This window comes from Ambystoma mexicanum, chromosome 7p, assembly GCF_040938575.1.
Source record: "Ambystoma mexicanum isolate Mex_15411 chromosome 7p, UKY_AmexF1_1, whole genome shotgun sequence".
In the NCBI taxonomy this organism is placed as follows: domain Eukaryota; kingdom Metazoa; phylum Chordata; class Amphibia; order Caudata; family Ambystomatidae; genus Ambystoma; species Ambystoma mexicanum.
Genome location: NC_090939.1, coordinates 887,978,941 through 887,996,388, shown reverse-complemented (window position 1 = coordinate 887,996,388; position 17,448 = coordinate 887,978,941). Strand labels below are relative to the sequence as shown.

Genomic DNA, 17,448 nt, shown 5'->3' with positions numbered 1-17,448 from the left:
CTGGATAGGCAGGCTGCATTTAAAGCGGGTTTGGCAGAGGCATGCACAGTGCGCAGTATCTCCTGGAGTCCACGATCTCCCCCAATCGATGCTGTCAGCAGGGAGTTAAGCCATGGCTTAGAAATGAGAAAATCCTGGGTGCATGCAACCAGGGTTTTAGTTGATGTGCAGGACAGAATCCTCAACCTCTCTTTCGAGGGCTCAGACTTCTTCCACTCGTCCACGGATGACAAGTTAACTAAAAAGAAAACGTCCATACAGATGGCAAAGTCTCTGGCAATCCTTACAAAGCCAGGACCCATGCCTTTCCTCCAAGGTCACGGTAGGTCAGACTCCAAACCAAGCACTTTTTGGCGGATTCAAGGGGTTTTGTGATTGGAGAGCTCGGCAGCTGGACAGGTCTCCGAGCGAGCGCAGAAAGAAGCAATAGTGGACAACACAGTAACCGTTGCTGCAGATGGTAGCCTATGTTAAGGGAGATCTTACACATGCATGCAGGTGCGATGGAGCTGGTCTCTTCCATCCAGGGGCTCTGGATATTCCAGGTTTTTTTTTTTTGCAGTGCCCAATAATGATGGTCTGGAGAGTTGGCCAGAGCTGTTTTATTTTTTCTTTTATTTTTTTTCTTTCAGCCACCCACTTTTAGTTTGCTGTAGTCACCTTGCGTGGTACAGTTATGCCCAGCCGTCTGTCCCGAGCCTGCTGGGCCCAGAGAACCAAGCTGCTCCTCACTGGTGCCCATTAAGGCCGAAACATGTCTGCAGATGCTTGTGGTCTTGCGCAGACGGTATGTGACCTAGCAGTTTGGACTGGACTGTCCCTTACTCATACGTCCCCTCTCCCCTTTCTCCATCGTTGTGGGCGTCCCCCAATATGGGGATGGTACTAGAACCTTCGGCAGCGAATAATTGAGCTTCCCCTTTAAATTTAGGACAGGGTGTGGGGACGCCCCCGAGACCCCACCCTCTGGCGCCTCACCTCATCCCCTTTTCCGCATGGAAAGTCAGACCTGGCACCAAGGCGCAGAAACCTTTTCAGCTTTTCGTGTGCTTCTGGTTCTTTGGTTTTTTAATCTTCTTACCTCCCTTTGGTGCCTTGCTCCCCAGCGCATGTTGGCTGCAGGAGACTTTACGAGATGTGAATACTGCAATCGCTCGTTGCCTGCCTTGGACCCCATGCACTCTGTCTTGAGTGTCTGGGGCCCGACCACCACTGCGACTCGTGCGCAGCTTGCAGAGCTCTCGGTCACTGGGCCTTGAATAGTCTTTCCCGCTGGAGGGAGATGCTCCATTCTTTTCCACCAAGTCATCTTAATGATTTTGTTGCCAGGACCCCATGTCAAGACAAGTTAGGCCCTGCTTCTAGCAAGGCTCCTCAGCACGGAGACTAATTCCCGGAGGTTTCCTTTGTGAAGAGAGCTCTGAATTCTGGTTCTGGCAGACCCGAGGCCATAAGGTAACGGGCTCCCATGCCGTGGGGCTCTTCTGGGCGGTTACACATACTGGCAATCCAGATGGTGGTCCTCTTTTGCACCCTGGTGCAAGGGATCGTCTTGTTCTGCTACCAGGAGCCAGTTTGAAGCACGTACCAAAATGACTACCAGCTCCATAGCTGAGGGCGCCCAGCCTACCAGAGCCGCCTCAGAGGATGTTGCGCAGCGTGATTCAACTACCAGCTGAGGGCTCACAGCCTACCGGAGGCATCTCTGAGGGCGTCTCCTGCTTCAGGGTCTTGGGGGCCCTTCCATGACTGAGCCAGCACGTGGGACAGGGCCTGCGCGCCCTTCCTCCCCAGGGCATGGCACCTGGCCTAAAGATGGCAGACAAGCATGCAACCGAGCCTGCCAGGACGGTGGCCATCTTGGATTCAGATTTAGGGCATCTCCCGGGTCCTTCACCTGTTGAGTGTCCTGCATGCCGGTTCCAGTCCCCTTCCCTGAGGAAGTGGTGGCGAGCCTTATGGTACAGGCCGATGGTCTCTGCAGGGTTCCATTTACCCCTCTCAGCCTTACGGTTACACACCACATGCTCCTAGGCACTTCGATCAGGAAAGGCGGCACAGCTCGGCTGAGGGCTGTGCCCCTCGCGATCCAGCAGCATGTGAGGATCGCTTCTTCAAGCACTTCCTCCTCCTCACAATTGACTGGGCTCCTCGAAGGCATCGTTAAGGAGGTGATCCCACAGGTCGTGCCTCCTAGGCCCCCCTCCTCTGGGCCCTCCGGCAGTGCCAGTGCTGTAGCCCGTTCCTCCACTGGTCCAGGCCTTGTCGGTACTTCTGAACCGCCCTCCTCCTGTACCACCAACACTGCAACCTCCCCCGCAGTTGCCTGTTGATACCCAGCCACCTTCGGGTAAAGATCGGGGTGGGGACCCCTCTGGCTCCTGTGTCTCAGGACCCAGACTCCCCTGAGTCTGGAAAAAGGGGTGGGGGATGATGGCGATGACGCACAGGACGAAGAGCCTTCAGCATCAGTGAAGGCGTTTTATGAAAGTCTTCAGGGCCTTGCAGAATATTTGGTGGTCCCCCAGCCAGAGCAGACCCCATGGGAGTCACGGAGGTTGAGGGGTGTGGGGGGGAGAGAGGTGTTGGTCGCGATTCTGGCCTAGCGTGCCACGAGCCGTTCAGGCATTCCCCTCCAGAAAGATGTTCTGTTCATGGCAAGGAAGGTCTGGCAGAAGCCCAGGGCCAACGCCAAGAAGAACAAGAAGTTGGGCAGCTGGTTTAGGTTTTTGGATGGGAAACCAGTTGTCCTGGCCTCCCACCCTCAGCCTCGCTATTCAGTCGTTGCAGCGGCTTCCTTGTATTCCAAGCCTTCGTCCTGGGCAGGGGCTGCCGCCAGTTGCCTTTCCAAAGAGGATAACGCCCTTGTGTCTTTTGACAGCCGTTGCTATATCAATGGCAGCTGCACCCTCCTCGCTGCAACGAACCAGTAGCTGTAACGAGGGATTGCAGAGTTCCTGCCTGATCTCTCCTTGGGGAAACTGGCCTCCTTCAAGTCCAGTCTCGCGGAGGCCCATGTAGTTGCACAGGACCTCATGGAGTCTTCGGACTCCCTCATCTACACAGCCAGCAGAGGCCTGTGCCTGGGGGTCGAGATGAGATGGACGGCATGAAATTCTTCTTTGATGTTCCGGAGAGGATCCTGAAACTTCCTTTTGAGGGGACAGAACTTTTTCATTCCTCCACGGATGACCAGCTGATGAAAAAGAAGACCCTGACACAGACTGCTAAGTCCTTGGCCATCCTGAATAAACCAGGGCAGAAGTCCCTCCCTCGGACCTAGAGCAGTAACGACTTCAAACCCTGTTCCTTCAGCGGCTTCAAGGGATTCCGTGACCGTGGTGCGCACAGATCAGACTGGTCCCCCAGTGACCACAGGAGGAAGCAGCAGAGGACAATACATGTTTTTTTTTTTTTTCTGCTCCCCGTCCTCTGCTCCTGCCTCAAATGCCAAGAAGCTATGACGTAATGGTCCGAGAACACAGCTGCCTGTAGGGTACCAGCTGGCTGTATTAATGCAGCTGGAAGCACTGTTTCAAGAATCGTTGGATTCTTTTGATGGTCTCCACAGGCTTCATTAGCCCTCTTCCTTTTCCTCTACCTTCTTCTCCTCCCCTGCTTCAGATGGGGTCCTTGACTCTTTTACAGGAGATCCTCTTTTGGACATGCAGGCGGTGGAGCCGGTTCCTCAGTCAGACAGGGGCTCTGCCTTCCACCTCTCTTTTACTGCTCGAACGCTTGAAGATTAACACCCCAGTGCACCTAGGAGTCTCGATACGCAGGGGACTGGATGTGTTCCCTAGACCTCAAGCATCCATACCTTCATGTCCCCATCTGCCAGCCGCATGCGCTTCATGATTGTCGCACCACTTCCAGTACAGGGTGCTGTCATTCAGCCGCTCGTTTGTTCACAAAGCTGATGAATGCGGTGGTGGGTCTCCTTCGCATGGAGGGCCACCACTTATACCCCTATTTGGATGGCTGGTGAGAGCCAGCTCACCCGATGTGGCGGTGCACTGCCACAACTGGCAGACGGTCTTCACCAGCTGGGGTTCTTCCTCAACCGGCGGAAGAAGCAACTGGCTCTCGGCCAGGACATGGTGTTCCTTGGAGTGTGCTGGGACACAGCCGTGCAGCGGGTGTTCCCCACGCCCGAGAGGCTCCTGTCCCTCAGCAAGGCGATTGGGCACTTTCTGGCATATTTGACCTCAGCATGGTGGATCCAGACCTTCTGGGCCTGGTGGCATCATGCATGCTCACAGTTGGGCATGCCTGCCTCAAGATGAGATGACTCCGGCTCCACCTGGCGACCAACTGGGACCAGGAAACGGGTCGCTGTCAGACAGAATTCCTATTGCCCTGTGCCTCATACCGGATCTTCACTGGTCGCTGTTGGACTGCAATGTTGCAGTTGGGAGTCCACTTCACCCTGCCAGCGTCCACTTTGGTGATGACTGATTCCTCCCTCTTGGTCTGGGGGCTACTCTGCAGGGCTACTCAATTCATGTTGCATGGTTCAGGGCTGGCTCTTGGGGACTTTTTACCACTCATTAGTTATAAAGCGGTTCTGGTTAGGACAGAAAATGACATGACAATCTTTTACTTGAACAAGCAGGGTGGCATTTGTTCCCTCCTCCTGTGCATGGAGGCGGTGTCGATTTGGGAATGGGCCCTGTTGGAGGAGATTTGGATCTTCCTGGTCCATCTCCAAGGGGTCAACAATGCAGAAGGAGATCAACTCAGCCACCTGGGCTTCAACACCTATGAATGGGAGTTACACATCAACTGCGCGTTGCCCCTGTTCCAGAGATGGGGGGGCGGGAGTGGAGGCGGGGGAGGTTTGGCTCTGGACTTATTTGCGTCTCCGTTGAATTCCAAGCACCCCGGCTTACTTCATGAGCAGGATGGGGGATCTCTGGCGGATGTGTTCCAGCTCTGCTGGCACTGCTGCATGTGCTATGTGTTTCCTCCTCGGTTGCTCCAGAGGACTCTGCAAATTCCAGGCCTCGGGCTGCAGCCTCATCCCAATTTTCCCCCCACTGGCCATTGAGCGCATGGTTGTCAGAACTGATGCAGCTGTGATCCCAGGATCCAGGCTTCCTGATGCAGCACAGCGGGGCAGTGGAGCACCCACACCCAGCCAGGCTGGCCCTAGCAGCCTGGCTCATGACCAGCTGAGACTGCATCATGCCCAGTTCTCCGACGATAACTGGAACATAGTACAGGAGGCCAGCAGGCCGTTGATGCGATCTCAGAACAAGAGCAAGTGGGTTACATTCTGTCACTGGACTCAAAACAAGGGGCTGGACAGCCCTCACCTGCTGCCTGGACGACATGCTGGCTTTTCCCGCACATCTTGATTATTCTGGCATTCAGGTCGATACCTGCTGCACTCATTTGTCGGCCTTTGGGGCCTACAAGAATTCCCCAGAACATGTTTTTTCAGCGGCCAACCATGTGGTGAAAGCACACCTCAAGGTGTTCTCCAGGCTCTTTCCTCCAGTCCATTGGCCTCACCCAGTCTGGTACCTCAACGTGTTTCTTGGGGCTTTGCAGCGCAAGCCCTTTAAGCCGATGGCCTCGGTGGACATCAGTTTGGTGACACTCAAGGCAGTGATCTTGTTGCTCACTTCGGTGCACAGGGTCAGAGAGCTGCGGTCTTGCAAGCCCTTCACTACTTTTCAGAACGACAAGGTAATCTTGTGCACTCGTCCAAACCTCATGCCCAAGGTGGTCTCTCCATTCCATTTGAATCAGGAAATGTGCCTGCCGGTGTTCTCTCCGAACCCTCAGTCAGAGGCTGAAAGGGCCTTGCATTCCTTGGACCTTGGACCTAAAGAGTGCTCCAGTTCTATCTCTCCAGGACGAAACCCTTCATGAAGTCCCAGAATGTGTTCATCAAGTTCAGGGGCTTGTCTCTCGGCACCCAGGCTTACGAAGCTTCTATCGCCCGTTGGACGGTCGAGGCCATTTCAGAGGCGTATACGCCCACGGGTATGCTGGTCCCCGCGGGGATCCTTGCCCATGCGGTCAAAGCAAAAGCTACAGCTGTCACCTTTCAGAGACATGCTTCTTGGAATGTCATCAGCAGGGCGGCTACTTTTGCCACTCCTTCTGCCTTATGTAAGCACTATTCCCTGGTTGCCAGGTCCAGGCGGGATGCAGAGTTCGGTCGGGCGGTTCTGAAGAACCTTTTTGACTTCGTCTTAAGTATGAGACAGTTTGTCACAGCACCACCCAATGATATGATAAGTTATTTATAATGTGCTTAATACCCAGAGGTTTCTAAGCTCAGACCCGGGGATCGAACTTGTGGTGCTCTGTGTCGTCTTGCTTCCAAGGCCAGCACGTTGCCCCTGAGCTATCTCATGGTCTTGTTCAGCTGAATCGCCCACAAGGATGGAGCAAAGGGGGACAGGACGTAGAAGTAATAAGTTACTCACTGTAGTGGCTAGATTACTCGGCCCCCCTTAATCCATACGTCCCACCCACCTTCCCCTGCTTGTATGGCAGGGACTAAAATATTCTGCGTAGCCAGGTGTTCAAGCACCTGGTGTGTTCAAAGGGGACTGAGGTGAGGTTCAGCAGGCCGGGGACTCGCGAGGGGGTAGCTTTCCACGCCCGGGGCTGCACCCTGTGCGCTGTACTAAATATAAAGGGGATGCTCAGTTATTTGCAGCCAAAGGTTCCCGGTCCAGTCCCCATGATGGGTGTGACACCCACAAGGATGCAGGAAAGGGGATTTAAGGAATCTGTGCACTCTCACTACAGTGTGTAACTTTAATTTTGTGGTGGGGCCAAGCCTGATTTGCACATGGCCTTTCCCCTTTTATGGCTTGGTAGGCTGAATATCTATGCAAGGCATAAAATAAGCAGTCGCATAGCAATTTGCTATGCAATTGTCGGTTTTCTGAAGCTAGGTATTTAAGTTACCCTGTTCAATGAAGGCCCAGCTCACCCTACATACCGCTGAAAAATACAATTGTGCTACAACTCTTACCCCGGTCTCTCGCCGTCCTCTTCTCTGTTCACTGCGAGTTCAAAGGGGCTAATGGAGAGTGCAGCAGTAACCCTTTTCTCTAATCTTAAGTGCCAAAGATCTGTGTGGTTGTGCTAGTTTTTTAACTAGACCTAATTAGAATGATACCTTTATTACACTCACTATATCATGTCTGGCAAAGACCAGTATGTGTTAACTTGATTATCTTCATTTCTTGGACAGTGTAATTCCATTCCTAAAAATGTAAATTGTTACATAATGCATAGTTACAGTATTGCTATACAACTGTAGTCTCCAAGCTTTACAGTAAAATGTAGGTTAATGCATCTAAATATCATAATTTCAACTGTTTTTAATTTAATTGCTGAAGATGCATCACATTGACTAGTGAACACTTTTCAAAATGTACATGCTCATTGTATACATCTGTGCAACTGGTGCTCTACTCATGAGCTGATCCCACACTCGCTGGCATTCTATCTTATCACCCTGTTTCTATATGCCAGCTACACTGAAAGGGAGATGGCTGAAAATTGCAATATTCCACCAAATGTTTCTAGTTCTCTGCCTGTTGCACCATCCACTCTGATTAGTCTTACTTGCTTTCCTCTTACATAATGAATGCACAAAGCTAACGAGATGTTTACACAAAGTAGTGATCAATAGCTCCATCCACTCTGTACATCTACAAATCTTCTACAGTCCCATACACTGTGCTTGACAATGCCACACGCTGTAGTTGGCCTCCAGGGTTCGCTTTGCTCTGATTATGATTGCATTATATATTTGCACCTGCGTTGGAATGCTGACCAAACTCTTTTCAGAGCCTTTTTTATCATGTCTATTTGTGATTTTCATTAAGCTGATTGGCATGGGACGGATGCATTTCTTAGGTCGAGTAGATAAACTAAGTTACTCAACCTGCAGGTCTAGCAGAATTTGAAAGAATTTGCCAGGCCTTACTCGTCTCACTAACTTACTTCAGCGGTAAACAATGCTATATTGCTAATTTTAGGTTTTGCGCACAAATGTCTGTTTACATTAAAAATAATAGTACAATATTGCTAATCAAATAAGTTGGGTTGCTAATCAAGACAATTTTAATTAGCAGAGTTTGCTAATCAATTTTTGAAAACTAATATATGCGTTGTGATGGTCTGGAGGATTGCCCAGAGTTGTGCTTGTGCCTATGATTTTTTTCAACACCATCCAGCAACATTTGGTTTTTATGTATTGCATTGGGGAACATGACGAAGTACTGTGGATCCTGCTAGCCCATACATCCAAAGGCCCTCCAGACCTGTGCCACCACTTACCTCCACAAAGGTGTCAAAAGGACACCATTAAAATCGCTGACATTGGATCCTTCATTGAAGGTGGCCAGTTCCTTTAGTAATGTCCATGAGGAGGAAGACCCTTCATCTATGGAAAGCAGCAGTACAGGAAGAGGTCCCGCAGAAGCCTGGCTCTGTTCTTTCAGTGGTCCGTGACCTGGCAAAACAGCAGAGACCTGCTCCTTCTGGGCCATGGTATTTGTGTGGTCACCCAATGCCAGAGTCTAGCAGTCCAAGCCTCCAGGGTGATGTCAGTCTGCGACGTCCCTTTCTTCTCTCGGATAGGGAGAGCAATGAGTTGGATGCTTGAGGCTGAACGATTTTCACCTCTGGCCTCCTCACACTTGAGTTGGGAATAGCACTTGTGGTTTAGCTAAAATAAACACACACCTTCCGGCCATGATCTGAGGCGGGCGATTAAATTGCTGCTACAGGAAATGACTGCACATTGGCACCACACCTGCTGGCTTTTGCAGAACTTTTTCCTTCCTAAACCTCACAAAGTCCCAGACGTTGCATCCCAGTCGCTAGAGTTCATCGGAGCAATACTGGACTCGCTGAACTCCTGTCTCAAGCAAGGTGTCTCAGGACCTTATGTGGCAGTCATTTTATGCTAGCTTACTGAAGGAGAGCCCCTGAGACCACCCTTGCCCCGACTGAGCATCGGAACTCCCCTCTCTGGGGTCATGCTCGGAATCTGGAACTGAAGCCTAGTGGCAATTCAGCCCATTTGGTGTGGTTCAGTTGAAGAAAGAACAGACGGCCTGGCTCTTTCAGCGACACTGTGGTGTGACCTATGTTCTGACTATCTTGCGCACACCTTATCCATATAATGTACTGTGGCCATTATTACTAATGTTTTCTTGGTGAATTAAGTTCTCTGCATCCAGTGCTCCAGATAAGATTTTGAGGTGAGAATATTTCACTCCCTATTTTTAAACTTTGAGAGTAAATGTGATTTTCAGAGTGTAAAAATGACTTTTCTCTTTTGCAAGAGTAAAATGTATGACATCCATAGTTTTCGCACACGCCGGCTGGAAATCATTACTATGCGGCACCTTTCTACATTGCGACAGAATACACCTTTCATTATTTCTTTAAGGTCTGGCCATTTGAGCTCTCCTGTATATATTTCAATGTTGAAAACACAAAAACCTAGCCAATTACATAGTAAAGCAAACCTGAAGTGCATTGTGTTTTGAGGTTCGATAGCAGAATTGTCTTTTGATGTTTAATGAAAGTCCTCATTTCCTGGAGCTATTACTACATAATGGTATGCCAATGTTATGATCCAACAGTGCAGGGGGCAAGGACTCCATGCTAAATTCTAAATCTAATCTCATGGTCAAATGTTTATTTGTATAGCGCTTTTGGCAAAGCACTGTACATAGAGCATATTTATCATAATTATCCTCAGACTGAAGTCTGTACTCCTTTATCAATCTCGAAAGGATGAAAGGCTGAGTTGGCCTTGACGGGATTCGAACCTGCAACCTACAGATCAGGTACAGATCACAGCAGCAAGTGCTCAACCGGCTGAGCTATCTTATTGGATAACATCCTTCAGCGGTCAGTTAACAGAGTATCGACTGAGGTATAATAATCAGTGCCTAGATGTTGGACGAACCATGTATGAAGCTCTACATAAAGTTAAATACCTATCTGGATTATCATAGGGACAGCTTTTGCTGAGTTGTTCTATTTCAATTACAAATGTAACTCATTTGTTTGTTTTTGAACAGCACTTGCACTTCCTGGAGAGTCAGGTTTTGGATGTTTTAATTGTAGTCTTGAAGATTTGAGAGGCTAGAACACCTGTGTTGGTGTAATGACAATCACTCACCCATGAGCAAAGACTCTGCTGTCACGGACCATTTATAGTAATGTACCCCATTGACTGCAAGATTAGGTGGATGCAAACTAGACTGTGCATAGTCAGTTTTACAGTTTTTATAGTTGGAATGTAAATTAAAAGTATAAAAATGATCTGCCTCTGCATGATTATGCAGACAGCACTGGAACGCTGAAAAATACAATTGTGAAATACTGGTTTGCTTTCACTGGAAAAAAGCATAATTTGTTACTAAATATTAATTCTCAATTGAAACTTAGTTTTCCATCTTATTAATAATGCAATCCTAAAATGCTAGGAAAATATGTACAGTGCTGTTTGCTCCATGAGCAGTAACACAGCAGAAGTTGAATGGAAATAAACCATTCCTTTGATCGGTGTGCAGTTTCTTTTTTTGAAAGGCTTCGGAGAAATGCATTCTGTTTCAGAGGCTTTTATCCATGGCATGGCTTGCAATTCCATCCATGTAGATCTAAATCAAAAGAAGCGTTCTGGTTTGTGTCAAGTAACCTGACCTTTGCACTGCCCTCTGCTCTAAACGTGTGTAAATGTACACAGGAAAATTAAAAAAAGCTGTTGTATTGCCAAGATTTTCGTGCGTAAAAAGGCCTTGTACGCACCTTATCTGGAGGCCTGTGTGTATCATTGTTTTTCCCTGTGACATTTACAGCTTGTTGTTGCTCCCAATCAGTGTTTGTGCTATAAAAATGTTTAATATACTTGTTGGGGTGCCCGTTGGTTAATGCGACTGTGCAGCTTTTGGTCCCTGCCAAGGCTCTGGCGCACATCAACCGGCTTACTTTCCTTTAATGTGCTTTCTAATGGATTAGTCCTTTCTCCCACAAATTCCTAATCCTCCTCCCACCCAGCCTCTCTTGGTAGATAACTCGTACACCTGCCATTCTAGGGTCCCTTGGCTGCTGACTGCTAGGGGAAACGAACTGAGGTCATGGGACATATCTGGCTCCATATGTGATGGTCCTGAGCTATGACTGGCTCGAGGGACATAACTGTCGAGCTGTGCCACCTGTGGCTGAAAGTTTCCATAGAAGTTTCCATCTAGTCCTTGATGAGATGGATCTGTGGAATCTGGTAATCCATCCGAAATAACGTTACCAAGAGGTAAGTAATTTGTTCTTTCATGCATTCTCTTTACATTTCCTAATATTGGATGCATTGATGTGAAACTTCATTCATAGATGTCAGTTGGAAGTAATTGGCAGATTTGCGATTCCTGTCTTGAGTCAAAAGGTTGCAATCCTAAGGCATATTTAATACTGGAGTGGAATACTTTACCTGTAACATTGGTTCTCCAATATGGGTGTCTTCCTCTGTCTTGGCACCTACCTGCTTTCCACCCCATCCACACATCCTCTCTGCTTCCAATTTTTCTTTTATTCTTCATGGGACTATGGTCTGGAAACTTCAGCCAGGGGCACAATGTCGGCTTCTTGATAAGCCTGCAGGCCCTGAGAAGATTACAGTGGTGATTTGGTGCAGTTAAAATGTTTTGCTACTTAAGATATAATTGCCTCTCAAAAACGTGCAAATTTGTGCCACAGGTACTTGGTGACAGAACTCCAGTGGAAAACTACAATGTGGGAATTTGGTATTTTAATAGAGCTTTGGCATTTTAATAGAACTTTGGTTGTGAGAGACCATGTGCTTTGAAAAATTCTAAAGCAGACACACTACCTTAAGTGTTGTTACTCTTGATTGTATGCTTACGTATGCCAAGAAAGGACACCGATCTTCTGATTGTCTAAAGTTAGTATAGTAGTGAATGGCTGTTAATGTTATACATTTAAAAACACGAATTTTAGGTATAAAATCCTGGGCTTAAGTTCAATACAATAAGATTGTTTATAATCTGCTCAGTTAATTTACAAAGCCATTTTCTTTTCAAGGTTGAGAAGCAAAGAAGACTTGAGCGAATAAAGCAAAAACAATCTCAGTTACAAGAACTTATTTTGCAGGTAATGTTCTGAGAATTACTTCTACTTCGCCCTAGCATAATGTCTTCAATATTGGGGTGCTCTTAACTCCACTTTGTCTATCTTCCCTGCATATGCGATAAAGAAAAATTGGCATGACACAACACCCTTGCACCAGTGTTGCTAATCAGTTTTTTTATTGTCAGTTTATTAAAGTAGTATCCAATTGCTACAGAGCTGAGACATTAAGATTTAAAATCTGTACACTCAATGTATTGAAAAATCAGCACAAACATCTCGGGGAAACTGCCTCACCAATTGCCTCTTTATACTGATGTCACATATTAGCACAAGTCAAGAGGATGAACATCTGCAAGAACAATACTCAGTCCTGAAGCTGGTGATTGAGGATGTGTGAAGCTATTGGTACCATCCATAGTCTCTGCGCTCCCCCCCCCCCCAACTTCCTACCACACTGACATAGAAGTTGATGTATCTTCTGCAAAAGCAAATGTTGATGGCATGTGTTATAGTTGTGATACGGCTTGACTGTTTTGGAGATGCCAGACCAAGTTTATTCCCTTTTCTTTTTAGAAGACTGGTTGCGCTCATTAGTCTGCACTTGTTAGGGAAACACTAAGGGCCTGATTCATGGAAGTGTTTAATAATGGCGCAATCCCATAGGAAATTGTTTTGTGAATCAGGCCCCAAGTGTTAATATCTTGAATGGAGAAGACTATCTGGTGGTTTTGCCTGCAGCCCTACATATAAGGGGTGTAGTGGCCACTTTTACTCCCTAAAAATTGCCAAATACTCCCAAAAAAGAAAAATTGGGAGTAACAATACTGCCAACAACAAATGGGAAACTGATGCATACAAGCTTTTCTCTTTGCCCTTAACCACACACCTCCATGGATATCTTTGGACCAGTAATTCATAGGAACAAGCTCCTATTATTATTGCCTGATACGAAGCTGTAAACATGTATCTTTTAATTATGCATAACTAAGTGCAAATAAATATTTTTTTGAAATACTTTTTGAAATATTTAAAACATATTTTACTAGTTTATGAAAAATACTCTGGTTGGCAATGGGACTTATTTCAGACTCCCTAAAAATCATTTTTCTCCTAACTTTAAAAAATAAAGGGTATAATAATCCAGCTTCCAAATTGTATCCAGCCCACTTTTTGTCAATTTTTGTGCATGCCATGTTTAGGGCTGTGCTAACAAACAACCCATGATTTGACGTGGGATCTGTCACATGAGCAACCATATGCCCATTTACGATTTCCGCTATCTTAATATGAACATTGAGTTGCTGAACAGCTTTACACCTATATGAAATAGAAATCCCTTCTGCCCCACTGTGTTGCAAAGATTTTAATTTTTATTTGTAGGCAGCAGTATACAGCAATCACACATGTCAGAGCGCAATACACGGTCAGCACACTAACTAGTCTCAATTCTTATGAAAGACAATGGCACAATACAGAAGGAATGAACAATAAGTTATAAAACACATTGACATATCAACTCACGCTCACTCGATCCCAGGGGAATCTGATCTGGACACACTCTCAGCTTGGTTGATAAGGAACTGTTGAAAGCGGACCATATGGTCTTGATGCCAGAGTGCGCCGGGAGCATAGTAAGGTATACTCCTACGTCCCGTCCCCTTTCCTCCATACTTATGGGACATCTCTCCGTCCTGTGGGACGGGTACCGGAGCACTTTTGTAAAAAGCATCCAAAATGTTTTTTTTCGAAAATGTGTCCCTCCTCGCTTTCCTGCGCGGGGCCCGGCACGGAGCCACGCGCATCGCCCACCAGTCCTTTTCTCCGCACGATCGGGGCTGGACGCAATTGCATCCTCGGAAGATTTTCTTCCTGTTTTTCCCTCTCTGGCTCTCGCTGGCGTTCGTTTACTAGTCTGTCTTTTAAATTAGATTTTCCAGACTGTTCATCGTGTCACCGTCGCTTCGCGAGGGCGGATCCCCATCCTCTTTGTTTAGAGTGTTTGGGTCCGGAACACCGTTGGGACTCCTGTTTTTACTGTGACTCCCTTTCGGTCCGGGCTCTTCAACGTCGGTTGGAGTGGTGGGAGGAGGTGTTCGGACGGACTCCTCCTTCGCATTTTCAGGCGTTCATCGATGAGAAGAAAAAACGCCCAGTAAATTCTTTGATTTTCAGAGCACCCCGGCCGGGGGATACCTTCCCGGGTTCCTCTCAAGCCGGGAGGGGCGTTGATAGCTCTGTTACCGGGGTTCGCCCTGAGGTGCCTGTCGGGCCTAATAATTGTACTGGAGTTTTCTCCGAGGGTCTCCGTAAGGGGCCTGTGATCACTGGAGTACCTCCTGTGGGGGGGCTGTGTGTAGACCCAGTTCTGAGTTGTGGGGTAGCGGAGCTTGCTCTGAGGCCGTTCTTTCGGCTTCCCTCAAAAACAAAACCGGGGTACGCCCCGAGGTCTTGGCTGGGTTTGAGGTTACCGAACGCATGTTCGAGACCCGTGCCGATAAGGCTTCTACCGGGCCTAGGTCCGAGGTCCCTCGTACAGAGGCTAAGGCTACCAACAGCTCTGAGGGGCCGGGCAAGGTCCTGTTGGTGACAGTGCCCCGTTCCCGCGGTGACACCAGATCTGTTGAGGGGGCAAAGAAGATTCTTTTTTTTATCGGCAGTGCCAAGGCTCTTCCTTCGAAGGCTCAGTTGGCGGTTGGTATGTCGCAGAAACATTCCAGGCCTCATAGTACCGGCTCTGCCGAGGTTCCTTACGTTAAGGCTAAAATTAAGACCCCTGATCCATCAACAGGGACCCCTGCCTCACTTCCTCACATGCCGCAGTTCCCCTCAGATGAGGACAAAATGGCGGCTGTTCCCGCCATGACCATGGCGGCCATTTTAGGTACTACCCCTACAACTACGCCATCGGCCCCTGGTGTAGGGTTCGGTCCTTCGGGTGAACCTAAGGTCCCTTGTGCGCATCCTTACCGGCCGGTTTATGATTGGAACGCCCAGATGCCTCTTCCGCACAATGTTTCGTTGCCCGTGGGGGCGGCTCCCTTGATTTATGTGGATACATCGGTGGAGGCGCCTGTGTGGCACCCTTCCCCGTTGCGTCCCTCTATTTGTCCACCTCATGAGAGGCCTCCTCAGGTTCCGAAACAATTTCCTGAGGACACCTTTTTCGGTAAATTTCAAGCGCTTATGAGCTCCGACCCCATGAGGGAATATTTCAAGGGGCTTTCAAGGAGATTTGTCCACCTGCGCCTCCGGCTTCACCCGTTCCGTCGGTGGTTCCGCCAGCGCCTCCCTTGCCCGTGGTGCATCCCCCTGCTCTTCCACCTGTGCCAACATTGTCCCCAGTGGACAAGGCAGTGCCTGACTCGGCTCAGCAAGAGCCAGACCTGTCAGATGGCCCTCAAGGCGATCAGGACAACGAGGACCTGCCCCGCTCTACCAGAGCTTTCCATGACCGGGCACTGGACATGAGCTTCTTGGATGTTCCGGTGCCCGAGGCACCTGCCCCGCAGGAGGGTGTGCTTTCTGGGGCGTTCACCTTGTCTCCTTTGGAGCGTACTGGCCTGTTCTTGCAGAAGGACGTTCTGGACGAGGTCCGAAGAGTCTGGGAAAAGCCACACTCGGGACTTTTTGTAAATAAAAAGATTGACGCGAGGTACAGGATCGTCTTGTCCGCCTCCCTCCTCCACAGTGGTGGGTGCGGCCACGTTGCAATCCAGACGTGCAGCTTCCTCCTCCGCGACGGCAACTCAGGTCTTGGGAAAGGAGGACAAGCTCCTGGACTCCCTAGGGAGGAAAATCTTTGCAATTCGGCCTTGCAGCTCAGGCAGGCCAATGCAGAATTGATTTTGGCGGGATCTAACATGCGGATGTGGAGAGGTCTGTCGGAATTTGAGGAGCATATTCTGGTCGAGAAGCTGGAGGATTTCAGAGGAGGCCTTTCCTATGCCAGGGTCTTGACCCAGGATCTCCTGGAGGCTGCGGCCCATCACGTAGACACCTCGGCTCGGGGTCTGATGCTAGGGGTTGATACCTCGCGTCAAGCATGGCTGCATGCCACTAAGGTCTCGAAGGAGGTGCAAGACAAGGTCCTTGACCTTCCATTTGATGGTAAGGAGCTTTTTCACTCTTCTACCGATGTAGAGCTCACCAAAACCAAAGACAGCACTCAGACGGCCAAATCATTGTCTGTTCTGGTTAAGCCTCCCTTCAAGACTCAAAGGCCGTTGTCGCAAGGTCGACCTTCCTCTGGTTTTAGGGACTTCCTCGACCGCAAAAATCGCAGAGTGGATACTCCTGTGGGGAATAACCGCCGTAGACAACAGAGTATGCAGTATTTCTCCCGCTCCTCAGCCTCCTCATCAGCTTCAGGTGGGACCGCCACCGATAAACCTGCCAAATGAGGGGGTTCCGCACTCGCACGAGACCTCGGTGGGAGGACGCATTGCGTCTCATTGGGAGGCGTGGCAGACCATCATGGAAGACAGATGGGTCTTGTCAGTCTCTCCAGCGGGCATCCGCTTACCTTTACCCCCTACCCCACCCCTTAACCCTCCTTTTCAGCTGTCGGGCTCACCCTCCCTCAAGGCCGAGGTTCAGAAACTTCTGCTCCTCTGAGCTGTGGAACCCGTTCCCCTTGGGGAGCAAGGCGAGGGCTTCTACTCCCGGCTGTTTACGGTGCCCAAGCCCAACCAGGCTGGCCTGCGCACCATCCTAGACCTTTCCCAGTTCAATCTTTCTTTACCCCAAGAGAAATTCAAGATGATCGCACCCGGCCAGATTCGCTCCTCGTTGCAGGCGGGCGATTGGCTCAGCATGGTGGATCTTCAGGATGCGTACATGCATATCCTGATTTGGAACCCACACAGGAGATACCTCAGTTTCTCTTTGGGAGAGGAGCACTTCCAGTTTCGGGTGCTTCCTTTTGGCCTCAGTTCGGCGCTGCTTGTCTTCACGAAGATGTTGGTGATCGCGGCCCATCTTCGTCTCCAGGGTATCGATGTGTATCCCTATTTGGACGACTGGCTCCTACGCAGCCCTTGCTCGTTGGCAGCTGCGGGCAACCTCCAGTCTCCTTCAGCTCCTGTTCCATCTTGGGCTGTCGGTGAACTGGCGGAAATCCTCCATGACGGTCTCACAGGACCTGACTTTCCTGGGTTTTCTTTGGAACACGATAGACTGCCAAGTATATCTGACCGGGGACAGAATGGCGGATCTGTTGGCCACGTGTCAGATGTTTACGCAGTCGGAGAGCATGTCGACCTGGTGGTTCCAGAGGCTTCTGGGCCTCATGGCCTCGTGTGTGCTGGC

The 17,448-nt window shown here is 49.2% G+C and overlaps 1 protein-coding gene across 5 annotated transcripts in view; it reads left to right on the top strand.

The window, feature by feature from the left end:
* Positions 1-17,448, top strand: part of TFDP1 (transcription factor Dp-1) — a 774,278-nt gene that overhangs the window by 565,967 nt on the left and 190,863 nt on the right. For all 5 annotated transcript variants that reach the window (XM_069637131.1, XM_069637133.1, XM_069637132.1 and 2 more), the window contains exon 8: positions 12,094-12,162. In XM_069637131.1, coding sequence (XP_069493232.1) covers positions 12,094-12,162 — 69 coding nt within the window. The remainder of the gene's footprint in view (positions 1-12,093; positions 12,163-17,448) is intronic.